We start from the raw sequence: 17,988 nt of genomic DNA on the forward strand, positions 1-17,988 counted from the left end.
TTTGAGTTCTTTGTAGGAAAAAAAGTGGAATATAAATCTAAAAACTAACTAAATAAATAACTTTGATGGGAAGCCAGCTCTAGGACCCTGTTTAAGCTCCTACCAGCAGCAAAACACTGCTGCCCCTGGTCCATCTACACCAGCAGAGCTTATAAATATATACCATCTGCTAGCAGACCCATTCATGGGTCCCATCCTAAGTCCCCTCAGATATCCTTCTGCAGCCTTCATCTCTCATTTTTAATGATTAATAAATGATGTGAGTTGTACCTTTAAGATTCACTGATCAAGTTTTCAGTTGGGATGTCACTGAAGATGGAAAGGTGGCCTAAAATTTAGCAAAAGCAGCTAACTGAAGGATTATATTAGAATTGTCATTGAGTTGTGAAAGCAACAGTTCACTACACCACGCTGGAAAACTTGGAGCAGAAAACAAGAGATTCTTCTTTTAGCTTCTACAATGCAAGAAGGAACCGTTGCTGCTTTGCAGGCTACAAGCGGATCAAATATTCTTTAGATGAATTTGTTGTTTCAGTTAGCCTTGATGATGCAAGGTATTTGTGTCATTTAGTCAACATCTTTTCCTAGTGTCCTTGTATTGCTTTACTCATGATTTCTAACCTTAAAGGGGAAGAGGAGGAAGGATTCAGTTCAGAATCAGACCAGATGTGGTAAGTCCCTGGCTGCCGGTCGCTCAGGACCACAGCCAGAGTGAGCTACTCCTTACAGCAGGCCCTGGCCCAGGATGATGGGCTCATCCTGCTTTACATCTGATCCATGGAGTCTCTTATGTACTTGTCCAGCAATTCCCCGCCTGTCTCCCTCCCATGCCATGATGATGGGGTTTGTACCTCAGCACATCTGGAGGGAGCCAGGCTGAGAAAGGCTTCTGTCCCAAACAGGGGATTCTGTCCACGGAGAGAAGATCCCCGTCCACGGCAAGATCATACATGCTCACACACGTGACCGACACACCAATCAAAGTCCCTCCTCTCGCTCTTCACAGGCTCAGTTCACAGGGAAGAAATCCATCCAAGCCACCCTCGATCTTGGTGGCGGCCGTGCCGTGCCGTCAAGTCATCTCTGGCTTACGTTGACCCCCTGAACGAGCGCTGTCCAAAACGTTCTCTCCTTCAGAAGATGTGCCACGTACACATGGGAGCACCCTGCCCTACCAGGTCGGCTTCAGGCTCTCCTCCACCGTGTCCCTCGCACTGCTCTCCGTGCCGTTACCTCCCCCTCCACCCCCCGCCTGCCCGGCTGCAGCAAAGCACCCCACAAGCCTCTGTATATTTTGATTTCTGGCAGCCTTGAGCTGTGCGCAAGACGGACACAGACCCAAGCCTTGTGCGGCTCCTTGACAGCAACGGCGGCCAGACAGGGTCTCTGCCAGATCAGCCTGAAAGGGAGCATTCATCCGCCAGCACGGGTTGAGTTGCTCCGCAACTCCGCGCAAACCCTTCTCAATGGCTGACTTCATCGCAGCAATTCCACCCATGAACCCAAGCACTAGTTTTTAAAGAAGATCACATTGTTCCCCTTCTATCCAGAGTTTGAAGCTGTTCTAGAACAAAGTTCTAGCTTCACAAAGTATTGAGGCCTTTTTTAACACAGGTCACATTTTATCCTCAATTCAATAGTCCAAACCTTTACCTTATTAGCCCTGGCCAGGTTGGCCAATGGGCAGGGATGCTGGAAGCTATACCTGGGCATGTACTTTCTGCCCGGCCCTGCTGCAGGCATCCCAGGTTCATGACTATCCCCAGCATCTTTCTGTAATAATTTACTGCACATCTCCTTTCAGGGAGTAAATGTCTATAGGTATGAATGATTTGGCACAATTTATCAGAAAAAGTAGGACCAGCCGGTGGTATTTTGGGTGAGGGTTAGGGTCAGAAAGTGCTTATAGTGACAATGTACACAGATTCCCCCCACCCCACAAAGTTAGGCAAAAAATGGTATAATACCCCGTTTCTTAGGACCAACACGGCAGTAATCCCATGGGGAAATCACCAGTTGACCGTAGTGCTTAGGTTCAACTTGACTGCATGTGCTGCACTTGGCAACACACTGCACTTTAATCAGCCCCGAGAGCTCTGGACTCATTTGGGTCACAACCCTCAGCTGAAGCCTTGATCTAGCTCCCCGAGGGTTGAGCCCACAACCCTCCCCTGGTCCCACCCCTTTCCCCACCCACGGCTCCTTGGCGGCCTCTTGGCCTTCGCACACGACATCCCTCCTAAAAGGCTGAAGCTTTGTTTAGCAGCTCTCAGCTGGAATATATTAGTGTTGGGGGTATTTGGACCCTCCCTTTCGCCTTTGGCTCTACTCCTTCGGCCTTGGACTCATCCACTAAGCAGCCCCACGAGAGTCCTCCAATTGGGATTCAGCCCTTGTGCTGAAAGAGGGCATACACCTGATTAGCATCACCCAGAAATTCTAGATTTCCTTGTGTCCACAAGGTCTATGACCATTGCTCGGCTCTTCAATGAAGCACCTCTGCACAGCTGGTTGGCAAATAACAATAAGAACAATAACTACTTCTGTCGTGATCGACCGTTTCCTTCTCGCAAGGAACCGACCTACCCTGGCAATGAGCAAGTGAGGCAGGTTAGGCAGTCAGTGACTCCCCCAAAGTCCACCCCTGCAGTTTCACAACTGAATGGGGAATAGAACCCAGATCTCCTGGGTCCCAGTCCGACACCTTAACCATTAAACTACTCTACACTGGCTCTCCTGCAATGAAGCAGGGAGTCCCCACGGGCTAAGAAAACTAAGCTCACCAACCATGATGGATGATGTAGTGGTCCATAAGTTTCTGCATCAGCCGGATGCCCGTTTCACGATCCGGGGCTTCTTTGTGATCAATCAACCAATCGGTGAGCTCCTTGGCCACGAAGCAATTGGGGTAGGTACGGAGATGGTAGCGCCTGTCCTTGATTAGCTTGCCATCGTGGAGCCGAAGCCTAAAACAAAACGGAGACATTTGCGCTTGAGATTTGCACTGCAAGGTCCTTTGCCTTGCGCAGGAGTCGAAACGTGTCTGACTAGTCTTGGTTCCTTCGCCCTCTCCAGGGCCAGCTACTGCAGCAATTGCTGAGTGCATGATAACAAGGTCCATGGCTCTGAACGCATGAGCCGCTTGCCTAACTCCAACACTTCTTTTCGACATGCATCACTACCGCATGCTCTTCCCTGTCCTTGTTCTATTTCGCTTGGGGCCTACCCAAGGCCAGGCCCGACATTTATTTATGGATTTGCATTTAGGACTTTTAGATCTTGCTTTAGCTGTAAATATATCAAAAGTAATCTACAAAAATATAGACCAACAAAATGAGTGCACAGAGAGACATCTCCCAGTTTAAACAGGCATGATTAAAGGACTTTGGAAAATGCCAACACACTGGAGAAAGAGAAATACAGAGCGACTACAAGGCAGAACTAAGGAACAATTTAAGTGGTCCTTGAAACAAGGTGGAGGAATCTCAGTCTGGGGCCAAATTTAGCCCTGCAGGACTCTGTGATGGCCACAAACTCCTGCAACTTGGTAGTTTTCCAGCATTTGTGAAGTTTTGCCCCATTCAGACAAGTTGAATTGTCTTTGTGAAGGCTTAGCAACTGACAAGAGAAGGTTGAAGCCACATGATGGTGGGATTCTGGCCCTGCCGCTTTTGCCTTTCATTCTGCCCATCATTGCAAATGCACTCAGGAATGTTTCTCCCAGACTGGATCTGGTCCTTGGCCTGAAGGAGGCTCCCCCGTACCCTGACAGCATAAGCGTGGCAGATGCCACCAGGCCAGGTGTCACTCCAAGCAACCAGTGTGCTCGTGTAGACATTGTGTGGCTTCGACAGGCCAGCGCAATCTCAGGGCACACACAGACGAGAATCCCCACACAAGGGAGACACAAGCTCCAGGCCCCTCTGATCTTCAGCTTACAGCATCATAAACAAAAATTGACACTAAATTAGCCTGGCTATGCCAGATGGGCTGCTGAGTCCTACCCTCAAGGCAAGGCCTTCCACACGGTGGCAGCCCAGTGGCCAATGGCTTTAAAAGTCAAGCTATAGTACATCGCTCTTCCCTCTTCATTTGATGCTTAACTCTCGGGTGCCTGATTCCGCCACTGCCTCCATGCCTTCGCAAGAGCTTCAGGAGGGCTTCCTTGGTTATCAGAGCCATGTTTGCCCATCTCCAGCTCCCCTGGTTTGGCTTCTCAGCAGTCACTCCCCCCACTCTGGTCTGAGTTAGAATCCATCCCCAGGTCTTCTTAAGGCACCTCTGCCAAATTGCTGAGCCCAGTCCTGACAAAGAGAAAGCAGGGCTTATGATTTTCTTGGGGAAGGCATTTCAAAACTTTGGAGATGATGGTTTCTACTAAAGCATCACCCCCACCCCCAAAAGGAGATACCTGCCACAAAACAAGATAAAGGTGGACACCAGGTGCATACAACCCGTGTGTGCACATTTATACGCACAGGCGCAAATTTGGAGATGAAGCTTAGAGAGAAGTAGAAGGCCTCTTTCCCTAGAGGAGGAAGGGCCAGGTGTCCAGTGTGCTCACTCGGTTTGCCATCCAGGTGCTAACTGCTGATGGACGACCTCAACGCCCCTGTTACCCTTTTTATATTTAAACCAGACTTGGCCAAGACAGCCTGTCAAATAGAGGACTCCTTCATACAGAAAAGGAGACCAGAAGGCCACTGTACTTGGCCTGCAAACCAAATGTGTCTTGTGGGAAGCCAGTTAGGTCTCCAAGTGAGGTGGGATTCAAAGCAAGACGGCCTACCTCAGGCTGAATATTTTGAATGCCACAAAAGCTCAGAAACTTGTCAATTCATTTCTTACTTTTCCTGTGGGATGGGCTGCACTTGGATTTTCTGGACTTAATATATCTTGGGAGGATCACCGCCTGCATTCTCTCATATGTTAAAGGGCCTACCACACCTATATTTTTATTTTGGGGCTAATACCAAAGCCTTCCGAGAATATAAGACCTCTCTCTGTGAAAACCTAGGCCGCTTCTAGAGAAAACATCAGGTCTTCTGCAGCTGAGAGCTTTAAAAAGTTTGGTTCTTCTCCAAGCTGCTGTTGCAACGTGCTGTCAAGTCGTTTCTGACTTACGGAGACCCTGCGAATGAATGCCCTTCAGAGTGTCTGGCCTTCACAGCCCTGCTCAGCAAAAAGAAACTCAAGACTGGGACTTCCTTGATGGGCTCAGTTCATCTCCTTCTTCTGCCTTTGACTTTCCCCAGCATGATGGTCTTCTCCAGGGAGTCCTGCCTTCTCAGGACATGTCCAAACTACAATGTCATTTTTGCTTCCGGTCAGGGACAGGACAACCTCTTGACTGGAAGCTTGACTGGCCGCTACCAGTCAGTGTCAGCAACATTGGGTCAAATAGACCAATTACCAATAGACCAGTTGCAGTTTAAGGCAACTTTTCCTCTTCCTTTCAGTGACGGTGCTGTTAGTTTTGTCCTTCAAATACTAGCGTGGTTACATGCCCTGATTGTATGTTGGTTGGTCGGCAGTCATGCACACTGCAAGCTTCCAGAATCAAGCATTTCATTCTCTCCCGTGAATGCTGGCTTGGTCGGGGTTGAGGCTCCAACCTGAGCAAATGTCCAACCCAGAGTGAGATAACTCAGGTCTAGGTGGATGTTTGGTAGGAACTGCTCCCTCCCCCTATCTTCTGCATTAAAACAAATTTGTTGGTGATATCGGCAGCATCATACTCATTTCACATATTCACACTAGAATAATATTCAACTGCAATGCCTGGTCTCAAAGAGGAGTAATGAAAAAAGAGAAGTGGAGTCACCTGCTTGGATTCCTGTGCTCTGTTTTGAGCAGATTTTAGAGAGCAAAGACTTTAGATGTGATCAGGTATTCTTCAGGACAATCTTTCCCAACCTAGTTCCCGCAGATGTGCTGGACCACAACTCCCAGTACACCTGAACAATGGGCATGCTAGTTGAGGCTGATGGGGGATGGAATCCAAAACATCTACAGATCTACCTCCCGCCTTCTCCTGGCCTAGCAGAATTATTCTTGAAAGCACAATCCAGCTAAACCTGTGAATGTCTTCTTGAGAGCCACGGCAGTGCGATGGGGAGAGTGTTGGATGGGGGCCCCAGGAGACCCGGGTTCTAATCCCACTCAGCCATGAAGCTCCCTGGGTGCCTTTGGGCCAGCCACAGACTCTCAGCCCAACCTACCTCACAGGGTTGTTGTGGTGGGGATAAAATGGATCTACGTTAGCTACCTTAGGTTCCTCTCAAGAGGAAAAAAGGCAGGATATAAACACACTGCAGTAGCAGAAGCAGTAGTGATAATAACAACAATTAGTTCTCCCTTCCACAGTTCAGTAAGATTCCCAAATTCAGCAGAGGCCCTCAGCTTCACTGGTGTGGCAGGAGAGACAGAAGAGGACCAAGGGCCTCCAAGCTCAACACCTGTGTGAGCCCCCGACATTGTCGGGGTCTTAAGAACAGGAATCGATTAGCTATCCTTCTCCCGAAGGCGCAACGGTGCCACTTGGTCAAGGTCCCTAGAAGGACAAAGCCTCCTTGCTGAAAGGCAACGCCTCAGCCCAGGAAACAAACATAAACCTGAAGTTACCCGATGCCAACAAAACACCCTCCAGAGCTCTTTCAAATATTGTTTTTGCTCAAACACGGAAAGGCTGTGCAGGCAGCTACCGCCTCATTGCTATCAGACTCAAGATTCTTTTCAAGCAAGTCCTCACCGAGTCCAGTCCTTCACCCCTCTCCTGGCCTCGTGTTCATTGTTTACTCGGTGGGGGTACACAAGCTGCTCTTTAGGGGCTTGTGCACTCGTAAGTGGCCATTATCTGTCAGATTTCATGCCACGTGACATAGCAGGAGAACCACTGGAAGGTGCAAAGAGAGGAGGTTGCAGCCCAAGAGAAAGTTTAGTGATGACTCACATCTCTAAAGATGTTCCCTTAACATGACAGAGGTGCTGTGTGGGGGATTAATCACAGTGTGGGGAAAGTGGAGATGAAGAGAAAGGTCCTTAACATTTGAAGCTGGGGTCATTCCATGCAGCTGCGTGTGTGGGAGGTTTGGAGTAGATAAAGGAAGGGCTTCTGCACACAACGTATGATTAAACTATGGAATTTGTGGCCGTGGGAAGTGGTGATTGCTGCCAATCTGGATTGGGCAGATTCATGAGGGAGGAGGCTATCAGTGGCTACTAGGCTTGCTGGCCACGTGCTACCTCCTTTAAGAGAGGTGCCCTGCCTGCATGCACCAGCTGCAGAGGAGCTGGGCCAGGTGGAGGTCTTGCCCCCATCCTGCTGGAGGGATCCTGTGGCAGCTGGTTTGCCATTGTGTGTACAGAACCCTGGACTAGACGCACCTTGGGCCTGATCCAGCAGAACTTCTGTTACGTTCTCATGGTTTTGTGTTCTCACATCTCTGTGTTGGTACAGTGGTGCATATGTGTTTTCTTATGTTCCTCGTATGGCCCTAATGATCAATCAATGAATGTTTCCTTCTTAATCTTCATCCTACAACATGGTGTAACTGGCATTCTCCAGCTCACATCCTGTACTGTAATTTACACATTAGTAGTTCTACAGACTTGTCCTTCTAGGGTATCCCTCCCCAACCGGATAGTCTTCAGAGGCATTTGGACTGCAGCTCCCAGAAGTCCCATCCAGCAGGGCCATGGACTGGGAATTCTGGGTGTTGCATTTCAAACATTTCTGGAAGGCACAGTGTTGAAGAAGGCTGTTCTAGGACATTGTCACAAAGTGCCTAGTCTAAAACATCCCCAAATGTCAGCCTCCTACTTTCACATTTTTTATATAAACCAAACATGCCTGGGGCACAAATTACTCCAGAATTCCCATAAAAATAGTTCTATGGGGTGCTTTTATGACCCTCAAAAGTGGTCCCAAATGAAGGAACAGAAGAAGGTTCAGTGCAGGTTATCCTGGTCTCTTCTGGAAGCTTATTATTCTGTTTTCTAAAACCTCCAGCAAACAGAATTAAAATCCACCGAGGGAAAGCTTGTTAATTTTTTTTAAAGTTAGAAGGCCAAACTATCACTTTGCAGAGCTTTTTAAAAATTTTTAATTTTTTTTTAAAGTTAGAAGGTCAAACTATCACTTTGCAGAGAAGAGGTTGATAGGCCACATGGTTAGAGATTTTATTGCATAGCCTAAGGAAGGATTAAATGTTAAAATGCCTGTTTTTGCTGATTGCTGAAAGCTTGATTGAAACTTCCAGGGCAGGGAGCAGAGAGTTCAGCCAGAAAATCATAGGCTGCATTTCCCTTGCCTGAGGTGTTTTCTTCCGGGGTCAGAAATGACCCCAAATGAGACAGATGCTAATTCTTTGTTGACACAGGATGAATGAGCATCAGTTGTGGCTTCTGACAACAATATCTGCTTGGATTGGGAGGCTGAAGGAATACAACCGGAAAAAGGCAGAAATCTAAAATTTGTACCAGGGAAAAGGGCATGACATGATGGAGAAACTCTAGCCTGTGATGTTCCTTGCTCTGCCCGTGGAGCCTTCTTGGATCCCTTCCTGTCCCACACACTGAGGGAGCTCCACCATTATCTCCCAAATAAGACCCAAGACAACAGCAAGAATTTGACAGACAGAGAGGGACTTGACCAGAGCCAGGCATACTCATTGCTCTTCTCAGCACAGGACAAGTCACTTTCTCCGGGCGTGGAGAAGCACAGAACAATTTTGCATGCATGCAGAATTAAGCTGCCAGCGACTTCATGTGGCAATCAGCTCCACAGGTTGATTGGAGGAAGGCTGGGAGAGACTGGTCTTTGTTGTTGTTGTTGTTAGTCGCGAAGTCGTGTCCGACCCATCACGACCCCATGGACAACGTTCCTCCAGGCAAGACTGGTTTAAGCATCCCAACAGACACCCAATCTCCACTGCCCTGAAATCAAGTCTCCAGGGACGCAGGCACTGCTTCCAGATGTTCACAGAACACAATCTTTGGTGTCCTCAGTTTCCCTCTCTTCCTGCAAGCCTCTTTTCATTCAGACAGCTGGTCTACCTTACCTTGAACACTCTCAAAATCATGCTATACAAAGAAACAATTTTCTAAGAAAGGAAAGAATGCACCTAGCCAGCTTTGAGCCATTTGGAGCAGTCCTTCTACCCCATAAAGCCCCCACTTCCAGTCCTCCAAGCTTCGACCTTCTGTCACATTGATTTTTTAAAAACACTATTTTAAGGACAGACAAACCTGCTAGTTCCCCATTTTCTTCCAACCTTAAATTCTGAACTTTGAGAATTTCTCTGGTCTTTATTCTTGTACACATTTCTCCTACTATATGAATTTTTCCCTATTGTACACATTTGCAAGGAATTCTCTTATTTAAAAAAAATATTATTCCTAGTACATGCATTTTTGGACTGAAAAACTCCACTGTAAAACACTGGGAAATGCAAATTTCAAAAGATAGCTGGGTTTTGGTTCACATTGTGCTCCAGAAGTGCAAAATTAAGTTAAATGTAAACTGAACTAATTTATCCCTAGTCCTTCCTTTATTCCACATATGGTATCAGCCTTGAAAAATGCTATAGCGACATCCAACCAGTTACAGCAAAACAGGATTAAAAATAGCCACTTTTGGGAGGCCTCTTTAGGTACAATACAAAGCTATTCCAATATTAGGATACATGAGGCAATTGTACATCTAAGGCTTCTTTCTGATGAACAAAAAGCAGGACATCTGGAAGAGTTTCAGGCAAAGAGATCTGGTTTGACAGATAACTGGCTTCCGCTCCGCAGTCAGTCTGAACTGGAAACATCTGGAAAATCGCATTAAGTGCCGGTTGTTAGGCTGAAACCAGATTTTCTACTGCCAACCCCAACGGAAAGGCAGGACAAAAAGCAGGGAACCAACAGGCTCAGCCCTGTTACCGAAAAACAGTTTGCATCGCAGAAATGCTAATCAGACACCCGTTTTTCCTCAGCACTTCCCTGCACATAACCAAGGAAAATATTCAACTTATTGTCTTGGATGGCTCCCACAGAGGTCATGCTTTTCGTGCATGAAAAAAAAAGGTTCTTCGTCAGGTAAAGTATGAGGATCAGCATGTGTGTAGACATGCATGCGTCCTCGGATAGCCGCAGCCAAATACAGCTTCCTTGAGATGCCCACATTCCTCAGATAACAGGCGGACTTTTGTTGTTCTTATGTGCCCTCAAGTCATCTCTGATTTATGAAGACCTTGCGAATGAAAGTCCACCAAAATACCAGTCCTTGGCCACTCAGGCTCAGCTCTTGTGAATTCAGGGCTGCAGCTTCCTTCCTGGAGCCCACACACTTGGTCTTCCTTTTCTTCTTCTGCCTTTGACTTCCCCAAGCATGCTTGTCTTCACAGAAGCTTTTAAAAACCATGCATTAAATCAGATTCTGCAAACCAGAGATGTTCTTTCACAAGAGCAGTTTCCATAAGGCAAGCTAGTATTTATTTAATTTCTTCATGAATAAGAATGAGGACGGCCCCTCCTTGCAGGATTGCAATCAAAAAGACTTGGCAGCAAAGGAAGGGGTGGCTGGGGAGGGATGAGGAAAACAAGCGGGTCTGCTCTTAAAGTGACACAGTTGTTATGATATCTGGCTGAAATGGAAACAGTCAAGCTGTGGAGCAGTCCGGCGACGCTGGTCCCTCAAGAAGGCTGATGGAGTAGGCTCTGCAGGCCTTCCTCTCCCTCTCCTTCAACCTGCATGTTGCCACGGAGCCATCCCACCCCCTCGTCCCTTCCACTAGCTGCAGGAGCACCTGGGAAAAGGCAGCACCACTCTTCCTTTCCCCCCCTTCTTGCTTGGGTGTTTTCTGTTCTGTTCAGTCGCACAGTCATGTTCGACCCATCATGACTCCATGGACAACATTCCTCTAGGCTCTCCTGTCCTACACCATCTGCTGGAGTTGCCTTGGATTCGAACTGAGATCCTTCTGTCATTTTGGAGATTGTATCCCAGTACTGCTTTTCCTACTCTGTTATTGACTATGAAGGCTATTTCTTCTGAGGGATTCTTGCCCGCAGTAGTATACCTGATGGTCATCTGAATTAAATTCACCCATTCCTGTCCATTTTAGTTCACTGATTCCCAAGACGCTGATGTTTAGTCTTGTCGTCTCTTGTTTGTCCATGTCCAGCTTGCCTTGATTCATGGATCTTACATTCCAGGTTCCTATGGAGTATAGATCTTTGCAGCATCGGACTCTCCTTTCACCACCAGATACATCAGCAACCGAGTGCCCTTTCGGCTTTGACCCAGTCGCTTCATTCTTTCTGGCGCTACTAGTACTAGCCCTCCGCTCTTCCCCAGTAGCATATTGGACACCCTCCAACCTGAGGGGCTCATCTTCCGGCGTCATATCTTTTTGCCTTTTGGTACTGTCCATGGGGTTTTCATGGGAAGGATACTGGAGTGGGTTGCCATTTCCTTCTCCAGTGGATCACCTTTTGTCAGAGCTCTCTGCTATGACCTGTCCATCTTGGGTGGCCCTGCACGGCATGGCTCATAGCTTCGTTGCGCTACACAAGCCCCTTCGCCACGACAAGGCAGTGCTCCATGAAGGGGGCTTGAATGTTTTAGACAGCAGCAATCCGGGAAGCCATGATACAAGCCACTAGAATTTCACATACCTCCAAGGATAGAAATAGCCTGGTTGTCAGAAAGGGGGTCGTGACCGCTTTTCTTTTCCACTGTGTTGGCCAGAATGTTGGAGGGCGGAGGAGGGGGGCTTCTACTGTTTTGCAAGCCAGCAAGAAACATCCAGGTGAACAAGAAATGGAGGGGGAGCCAGTTTCCTCCCTCTCTCATCATCCTAGAGCCCGGGGAGGGGTCTTGCCATGATTCTGAGCGGTGGGAGATTCAGGGCAGATGAAAGGAGAGACTTCGTCACCCAGCATGGAGCTGAACTGTGTAACTCGCTTCCACGAGATGCAAGGATGCCACCCACACAGAGGGCTTTGAAAGAAGGTTGGCTGTGTTCATGGAGGAGAAGTCCATTGATGGACTTCTGTGCTGCCTCCAGGAGCAGAGGCAGTGGCCCATTATGTCAGCTTCTGGGGAACATGGGTGGCAGGGTGTCCATGCACTCACATCTGGCGTGCAGGTTTTCCACGAGCAAGACATGATGGGCCTTATTCTTCTTGTGTTCCAGGATGGCCTGGCTCACATGCCGTCCTCCCCCCCCCCCCCGCGGCAGGTGGGCCCCCATTTTGCCCGCCTTGCAACACAAGTCCAGGGGGGAGGGCTCTGTCCATCTCCAGGGAAAAGATGGCCCCAAAACTGTCCTCCGATTTCCCGGCAGTTTCCTTCCCACATGAGAGAGGCTTCCATTATTTTGCTTCCTTCTGTGGATTTTGTATTTTTGAGGTAGGCTCCCGCAATCGTTTTAGGCCGGCTCCGGGAGGGGCGGGGCTGCACATGTATTTTCCTTTCTATTGGACCTCTCTCCGTTGCGCAGCAGCATCCCAGCCCCCTGCACGTCCCAATCTAAGGATGCACTTCTTCTGTCTCCCTGCCCGCTCTCACTGAAGTGTGGGAAGCCAAGGTGGCAACCGGCTGCTGGAGGGCCGGTAAAGCAGTGCAAAACAGACTTCCGCCTACCCCTCAGCCACCTTCCAAGTGAGGCACCCCAAGAACCCCACGCCTGATCCATCCAGGAGAATCTCTCCGACATGGCCTTCTTTCACCTCCTTTCTGAAAGCAATTTCTTTTCAATCCAATGGAATGAGGAGGGTTGGGTGGAAATGAGGAAGAAATATTCACCACAACACTCACTCAAGGGCAAAGGACTGTGCTGCATCAGGGCAAAAGAGCACCCCCCACCCCATGCATAAAAGGGAGGTACCAAAAGACTCCCCCCACCCCACCCCAGTGGCCTGGACTACCCCCCCCCATCTTCCCTGATCATAAGCCTTGTGGGCTGGGATTGATGAGAGCTGTAGTCCACAGCATCTGATGGACTCTGGCCTGCTTGCCTCTCGCTTAGGGGAACCTCGCTTGGAGAGGTACGAAAGCAACACTCCCCCCACCCCCGGCCCAGCAAGGCTTTGTGCCCTGTGAGGACTGAGAATGCTTATCGCCCATGACATGCTACGTCTTGGTTGGGGGCGTGAATAGGAGCCAAATGGGAGGGGATGGAACGGAATGGAGTATCATGGAGAAAGCCACGGCTGACTGGCCGGCAGAGCCAGAGGAATGGTCGGCGGCAGTATTCAAAGGCATGTCCCACATTGCCTTCAAATCCCAGCCGCTGGGCAGGAAACGGTGGGGAAGGCAGCACTTTCCAACCTGCTTGTGGGCTTCCCTAAAGCATCCAGTGGGCCATTTTTCAAAATAGGACACTAGAGCAGAAAGAGCAGTGGGGGAAACCAGACTTTGTGGACCAGACTGGAAACTCATGAACTGGGGATTCTGCACTCCTACAGCAGATGGACTCCTGGTCTTCAGCATTTAAGCTCATGTTTCTTCAGTTTTATGGGGAAGAACAAAGCCCCCAGATCCATTTGCAAAAGGATTGCAGCACTCCAATTGTTTATAGAATGAAAAATAATCTTAGATTTGCAAATACTTGCTCACTTTCTTTCGTGGCTACAAATTTGTACCAAATCTCACGTTTGCTACGTTTTCTTCCCAAGTGTAGCCTCCCTCATTTTACATTGTGTGCAGCAATTTGCTTTTTAGGGGTTCTATAAATAGTAGACATTACTAGCAGCTCTACCCCCAGTGTGGGTATACACCTATATTTGCGCCCTGTAAAAGGTACACAGCATGTGACCATCCCAAATCCCTTGGCTGCCAGCAATTCACTTGAGCCAAACCATGTGAAAATATTTTACACATGTTCCCGTTAACCTACCCATCACATTCTCGCCTGCCACAAAATTATAGGCCAGACTTGCTCTTTGCCATAGCCGGTGGAGGTGGCATCTCATGCATTCAAGTTCCATGGCATCCCTCTTGCCGTCCTCTTGGGAAACAGTAATTTTGTCCCAAAATACCTGCTACAGTTCAGAAAATCCACAAGTATTCCTCTTGTTTGAGATCCTCTGGAATGTGTGCCATCGTTTTTCTCTGAAAGATGTTGTTTATGCAGATTAGTGTTTTTTTTCCCATCAGCCCTGTTCAAGAGGCACTTTTACAATATCAGTGATGCATGGAGCTTGAAATGTAGCTTGCTTGCTGTTTCGGTAAAAATAAATACAATATAAAAATAAGATAAAACAAAACAGGCTTCTAGCCCTTATGAATGCAAGGCTGCATTTGTAAGTTTTCAGATTGCGCTTGTAAAAGCGCCACATCTGACTTTATCTGGTTTTATCACAACTAGCTAGAAGCAGAATTAAGGTGGTTCCACCGAGCACCACAGTACAATGGCTTATTATTTGGCAGTGTTTTCCTCACAGCAAAATTCCTTCTATAATATTTACTTACAAATAAGTCTCATTTAGCCAAGGTCATTTTCAATGTTAATCAAACACTTCCTCCCTGTAGTTATGTTTATTTTCTTGCTTTAAATCTGGTATGGTTGGGATGAACTGCTCCTTAGCTTTTGCTTTTGCTTTTTTTAAATCCATGCTGTAAAGGCGATAAGAGGGCTGGTTTTCTTGCATTACTTCTGGGTAATAAAGTGGTACAAATCTGCTCTTTTATAAAAGGCAAAGAAAGCAAGAACACTTTTAAGTAAAGTCGCTCCCCTTTGCAGAGAACAAAAACTTAAACAGTGGCAATTCCTCACTAATCCCCTGCTCCTTCGGGAAACAAGAGAGTCCTGAACATGAAAAGAGAATGCATTTATTTATAAAGTTCAGAGGCTGACCAGGTAATGGTCAGGATTCCCCAGCCATGGCCAAGATTTAAGGCTGCCTGGGAAGTTTTGTTTGCGCTGTTTTTGAGCAACAGAACTGTCACATGCTGCAGGGCCTTCTGGGTAGCAGCACCCCAGCTGTCAAACTCCCTTGCAATAGAGATTTGGCTGTGCTGCACGTTATTGTAATTTAGCCAGTAGTTAGACATCTTTATTTGTGTAGACTTCTGACTTACAAGCAAATACTTCATTTGCTTCTTGGTTGATTGTATTAATGGTTTTATCATATTTATCTATACTCATAGTAGAGTATAGCAGACTCCAGGAGTGTTGGATAAGCTCAACATCGGTTAGATCCATCTTTTCAGTCTCGGGACCCACAGGTACCTCCAATCTGCTGCAGGAAGCCCAGACCATGCTGCCCGGGGACTCCAGTCACAATGTCCCATCTGGCTCTTCCTGCATCCCTCGCCAACCCTCAGCATTTCTTCCGAAGCAGGAGGAGAAACTGGTGAGAGGCATATTAGTCCACGTGTGTTTTTTCACTCCCTCCCATGGCCTGCTGGAGTGGAGTCTTCTCTCGGATGCTCCTGGGGCCTGGGCTGATGCTCTTGGGCCATCACAGGCCCAGGAGAAGGCGGCTTCATTGCAGACATACTGCAGATTTCTTAGAGAACATCCCAGCCAACAAACAAAGCAAAGACGAAGAAGTTACAACTGCACTCATTGGGGGGGCTGGAAGCCCTGCCCCTTAACGACCAATTAACCTTTCTGAGGGCACCCCTTTCTGCTAAGTCAGACTTCCCCAACCCGATGCCCTCTGGACATGTCAGACTACAGCAGCCATCATCCCCAGCAGGATAGTCAGAGTGATGGGACATGTAGTCTAAGAATTCACGAGGGCCTCGGGTTGGCAAAAGCTGTACTGAAATGATGGGCCAGTTTGAAATGATGAGCCTCACAGGCTGCCAGTTTGAAGCCACTGCTGCGCAACTGCATCGAGTGCATTTTTAAGACTATGGAATAAAAACTGTAACAGTGAACGGCATCCCTCTGTAGGTGTTTCACTCATGCAAAGCTTCCATTCTTAAGGTCTGAATGGAGAGCCCCTGAGTGCCGGATGAAGACTTTGGCGATGCGGGTTCTAGTCCCTGCTCAGCCATCAAGCTTGCTGGGTGACTCTGGGCCAGGCTCTCCCTCTCAGCCGAGCCTACCTCAAAGGGTTGCTGTGAGGATCAAATGGAGGAGGAGGAGGAGAAAACCCACGCAGGCCCCCTTGGGTTCACTGCAGGAAGGCGATGGTAGGTACAACCATCGCAAAACCCATCCTGCTCGTCAGTTTGCCTTTCCTCATTCTGTACAAACCATTCCCAGGGCAGAGCAAGAGGCGGGCGGCTCAGCCTGGGATCAGTCACTCCTCTGGCTGCCTTCGCAGGCCAACCGCCCCTTGGGCTTCTTTCCGAAGGAGTCCCTCAAGCGAGCGGAGAGAGAGAAGGTCAAGCCCGGCTCCTACCTGAGCTGCTCGCCTGCGATCATGACCTCTGCTCTGTGATGCCTCTCCGTTGCCTTTTGCTTCAGAGCACTGCTCAGGCTCTCCATCCTGCCCTGGAGGTGAGGCAGCCAGGGGAGAAAGCAGAGCGGTGCCTGGCAGGCTTCCTGGCAGCTCCGGCCGGCTTCCCCTGCACCGCTTCGCTTTTCTGCATGCAGCACGGCTCCCTGCCAGAGCCGACTCGCTAGCGCTCCGTTGCCAGAGGCAGCGTGCAGCCGATCTCCGTTTGCCAGGCAGGACGGGGCAGGGAAGGCAGGAGGGCAGGCGGGTGGGCAGGGGCGGGCCCAAGGAAAGGGCTCGGGCAGGGCCTGCCCCCGACTTTCCCCCAGATGTGGCTCCACCTCAGCTGGAAGCAGGTTGGTATGAAGGCGTCCTTTCCTCTCGAGAGGAGAAAAGCGATGCCCAGGATCACGGGAGCAGCTTGCGGGGCCCTGATCAAAGGCCCTGATCAAATGACACCAGCAGCCGGCCAGAAGCCCTGGGGAGCAGCCCAAGTCGGCCAGGAAGGCAAAACCCATCTTCCCCACTGCCCTCCAGCCAGGGGCTGATTATGAGTTCTCCTCATTCTCAGTTTTGTGTGCCAGATGTGATGTGAACACAATACTTAAATGGCAATGCTTGCAACAGTAACACGTCTCACAATCTAGGGTTGGCCTCATTGCCTTTACAGATTTGGAGTCTCCTTATCAACCCAGGATCCAGATTTATAAATGCTTATAATTAATGAATAATAATAATTATTATTATTATATTAATTTACACCCCACCTTTTCCACTTCCCTGTAATTGGGACTCTAAGTGCCTCACAACATTAAAATTCACACAACTAACACATTCAAAAGTATACAAAACTTAAAAATATAATTAAATCAATGAAATATTGAAATTAAACCACTACCAAGATTATAAACACTACATAAATATAAGCAGTAAAACTAGCCCAGCACAAAATCACAAGTGATTCAAAAGGTTTAACCTGCTTACCAAAACCTAACAGGGAAGGTGCTGGGTCAGTTTTCCTAGGACAGGTTCCAGAGCCTTGGGGCAACCAGCAAGAAGGCCCCTCCTGCATCCCCAAGCCTGCACGCGAGGGTTGTGGGACCAAGCAAGATCTTAAGCAGGGTGGAATAGGGGTTGCCCTATTTTACTCAGTGGCTGGAGCACCTGTTTAGCCTCTGTATTCAGCAAAAGGGATGCAGGTGGCGCAGTGGTTTAAACCGCTGTGCTGCTGGGCCGGTTGATCGAAAGGTCGCCGGTTCGAATCTGCACAACGGGGTGAATTCCCGCTGCTCCGTCCCAGCTCCTGCCAACCTTGCAGTTCGAAAGCATGCAAATGCAATTAGATAGAAAGGTGCCACTTCGGTGGGCAGGTAACAGCGTTCCGTGCACCTCGGTGTTGAGGCCCCATCGGTGAGGGTGCTCAAAGATAGGCTGGACATGCACATGGTGGGAATGTCGTGAGTGGAGCCAGCTGGTGCCAGAGGTCAGACTAGATGGCCCAGGAGGCCCCTTCTGACTCACTCTGTTTCTATGTGTTTAGTCATGCCGGCCACATGACCACAGAGACTGTCCATGGACAAACGTTGGCTCCCTTGGCTA

The 17,988-nt window shown here is 48.6% G+C and overlaps 1 protein-coding gene across 1 annotated transcript in view; it reads right to left on the bottom strand.

Annotated features, from left to right (window-relative positions):
- Positions 1-16,439, bottom strand: part of LOC123036298 (DEP domain-containing mTOR-interacting protein-like) — a 36,820-nt gene extending 20,381 nt beyond the window's left edge. Inside the window, exons 1-2 of the mRNA XM_044455444.1 lie at positions 16,354-16,439; positions 2,788-2,966 (exon numbers count right to left, since the gene is read on the bottom strand). Coding sequence (XP_044311379.1) covers positions 2,788-2,966; positions 16,354-16,439 — 265 coding nt within the window. The remainder of the gene's footprint in view (positions 1-2,787; positions 2,967-16,353) is intronic.
- Positions 16,440-17,988: the final 1,549 nt, after the last annotated feature.

This window comes from Varanus komodoensis, unplaced genomic scaffold, assembly GCF_004798865.1.
Source record: "Varanus komodoensis strain SLA01 unplaced genomic scaffold, ASM479886v1 scaffold8, whole genome shotgun sequence".
NCBI lineage: Eukaryota > Metazoa > Chordata > Lepidosauria > Squamata > Varanidae > Varanus > Varanus komodoensis.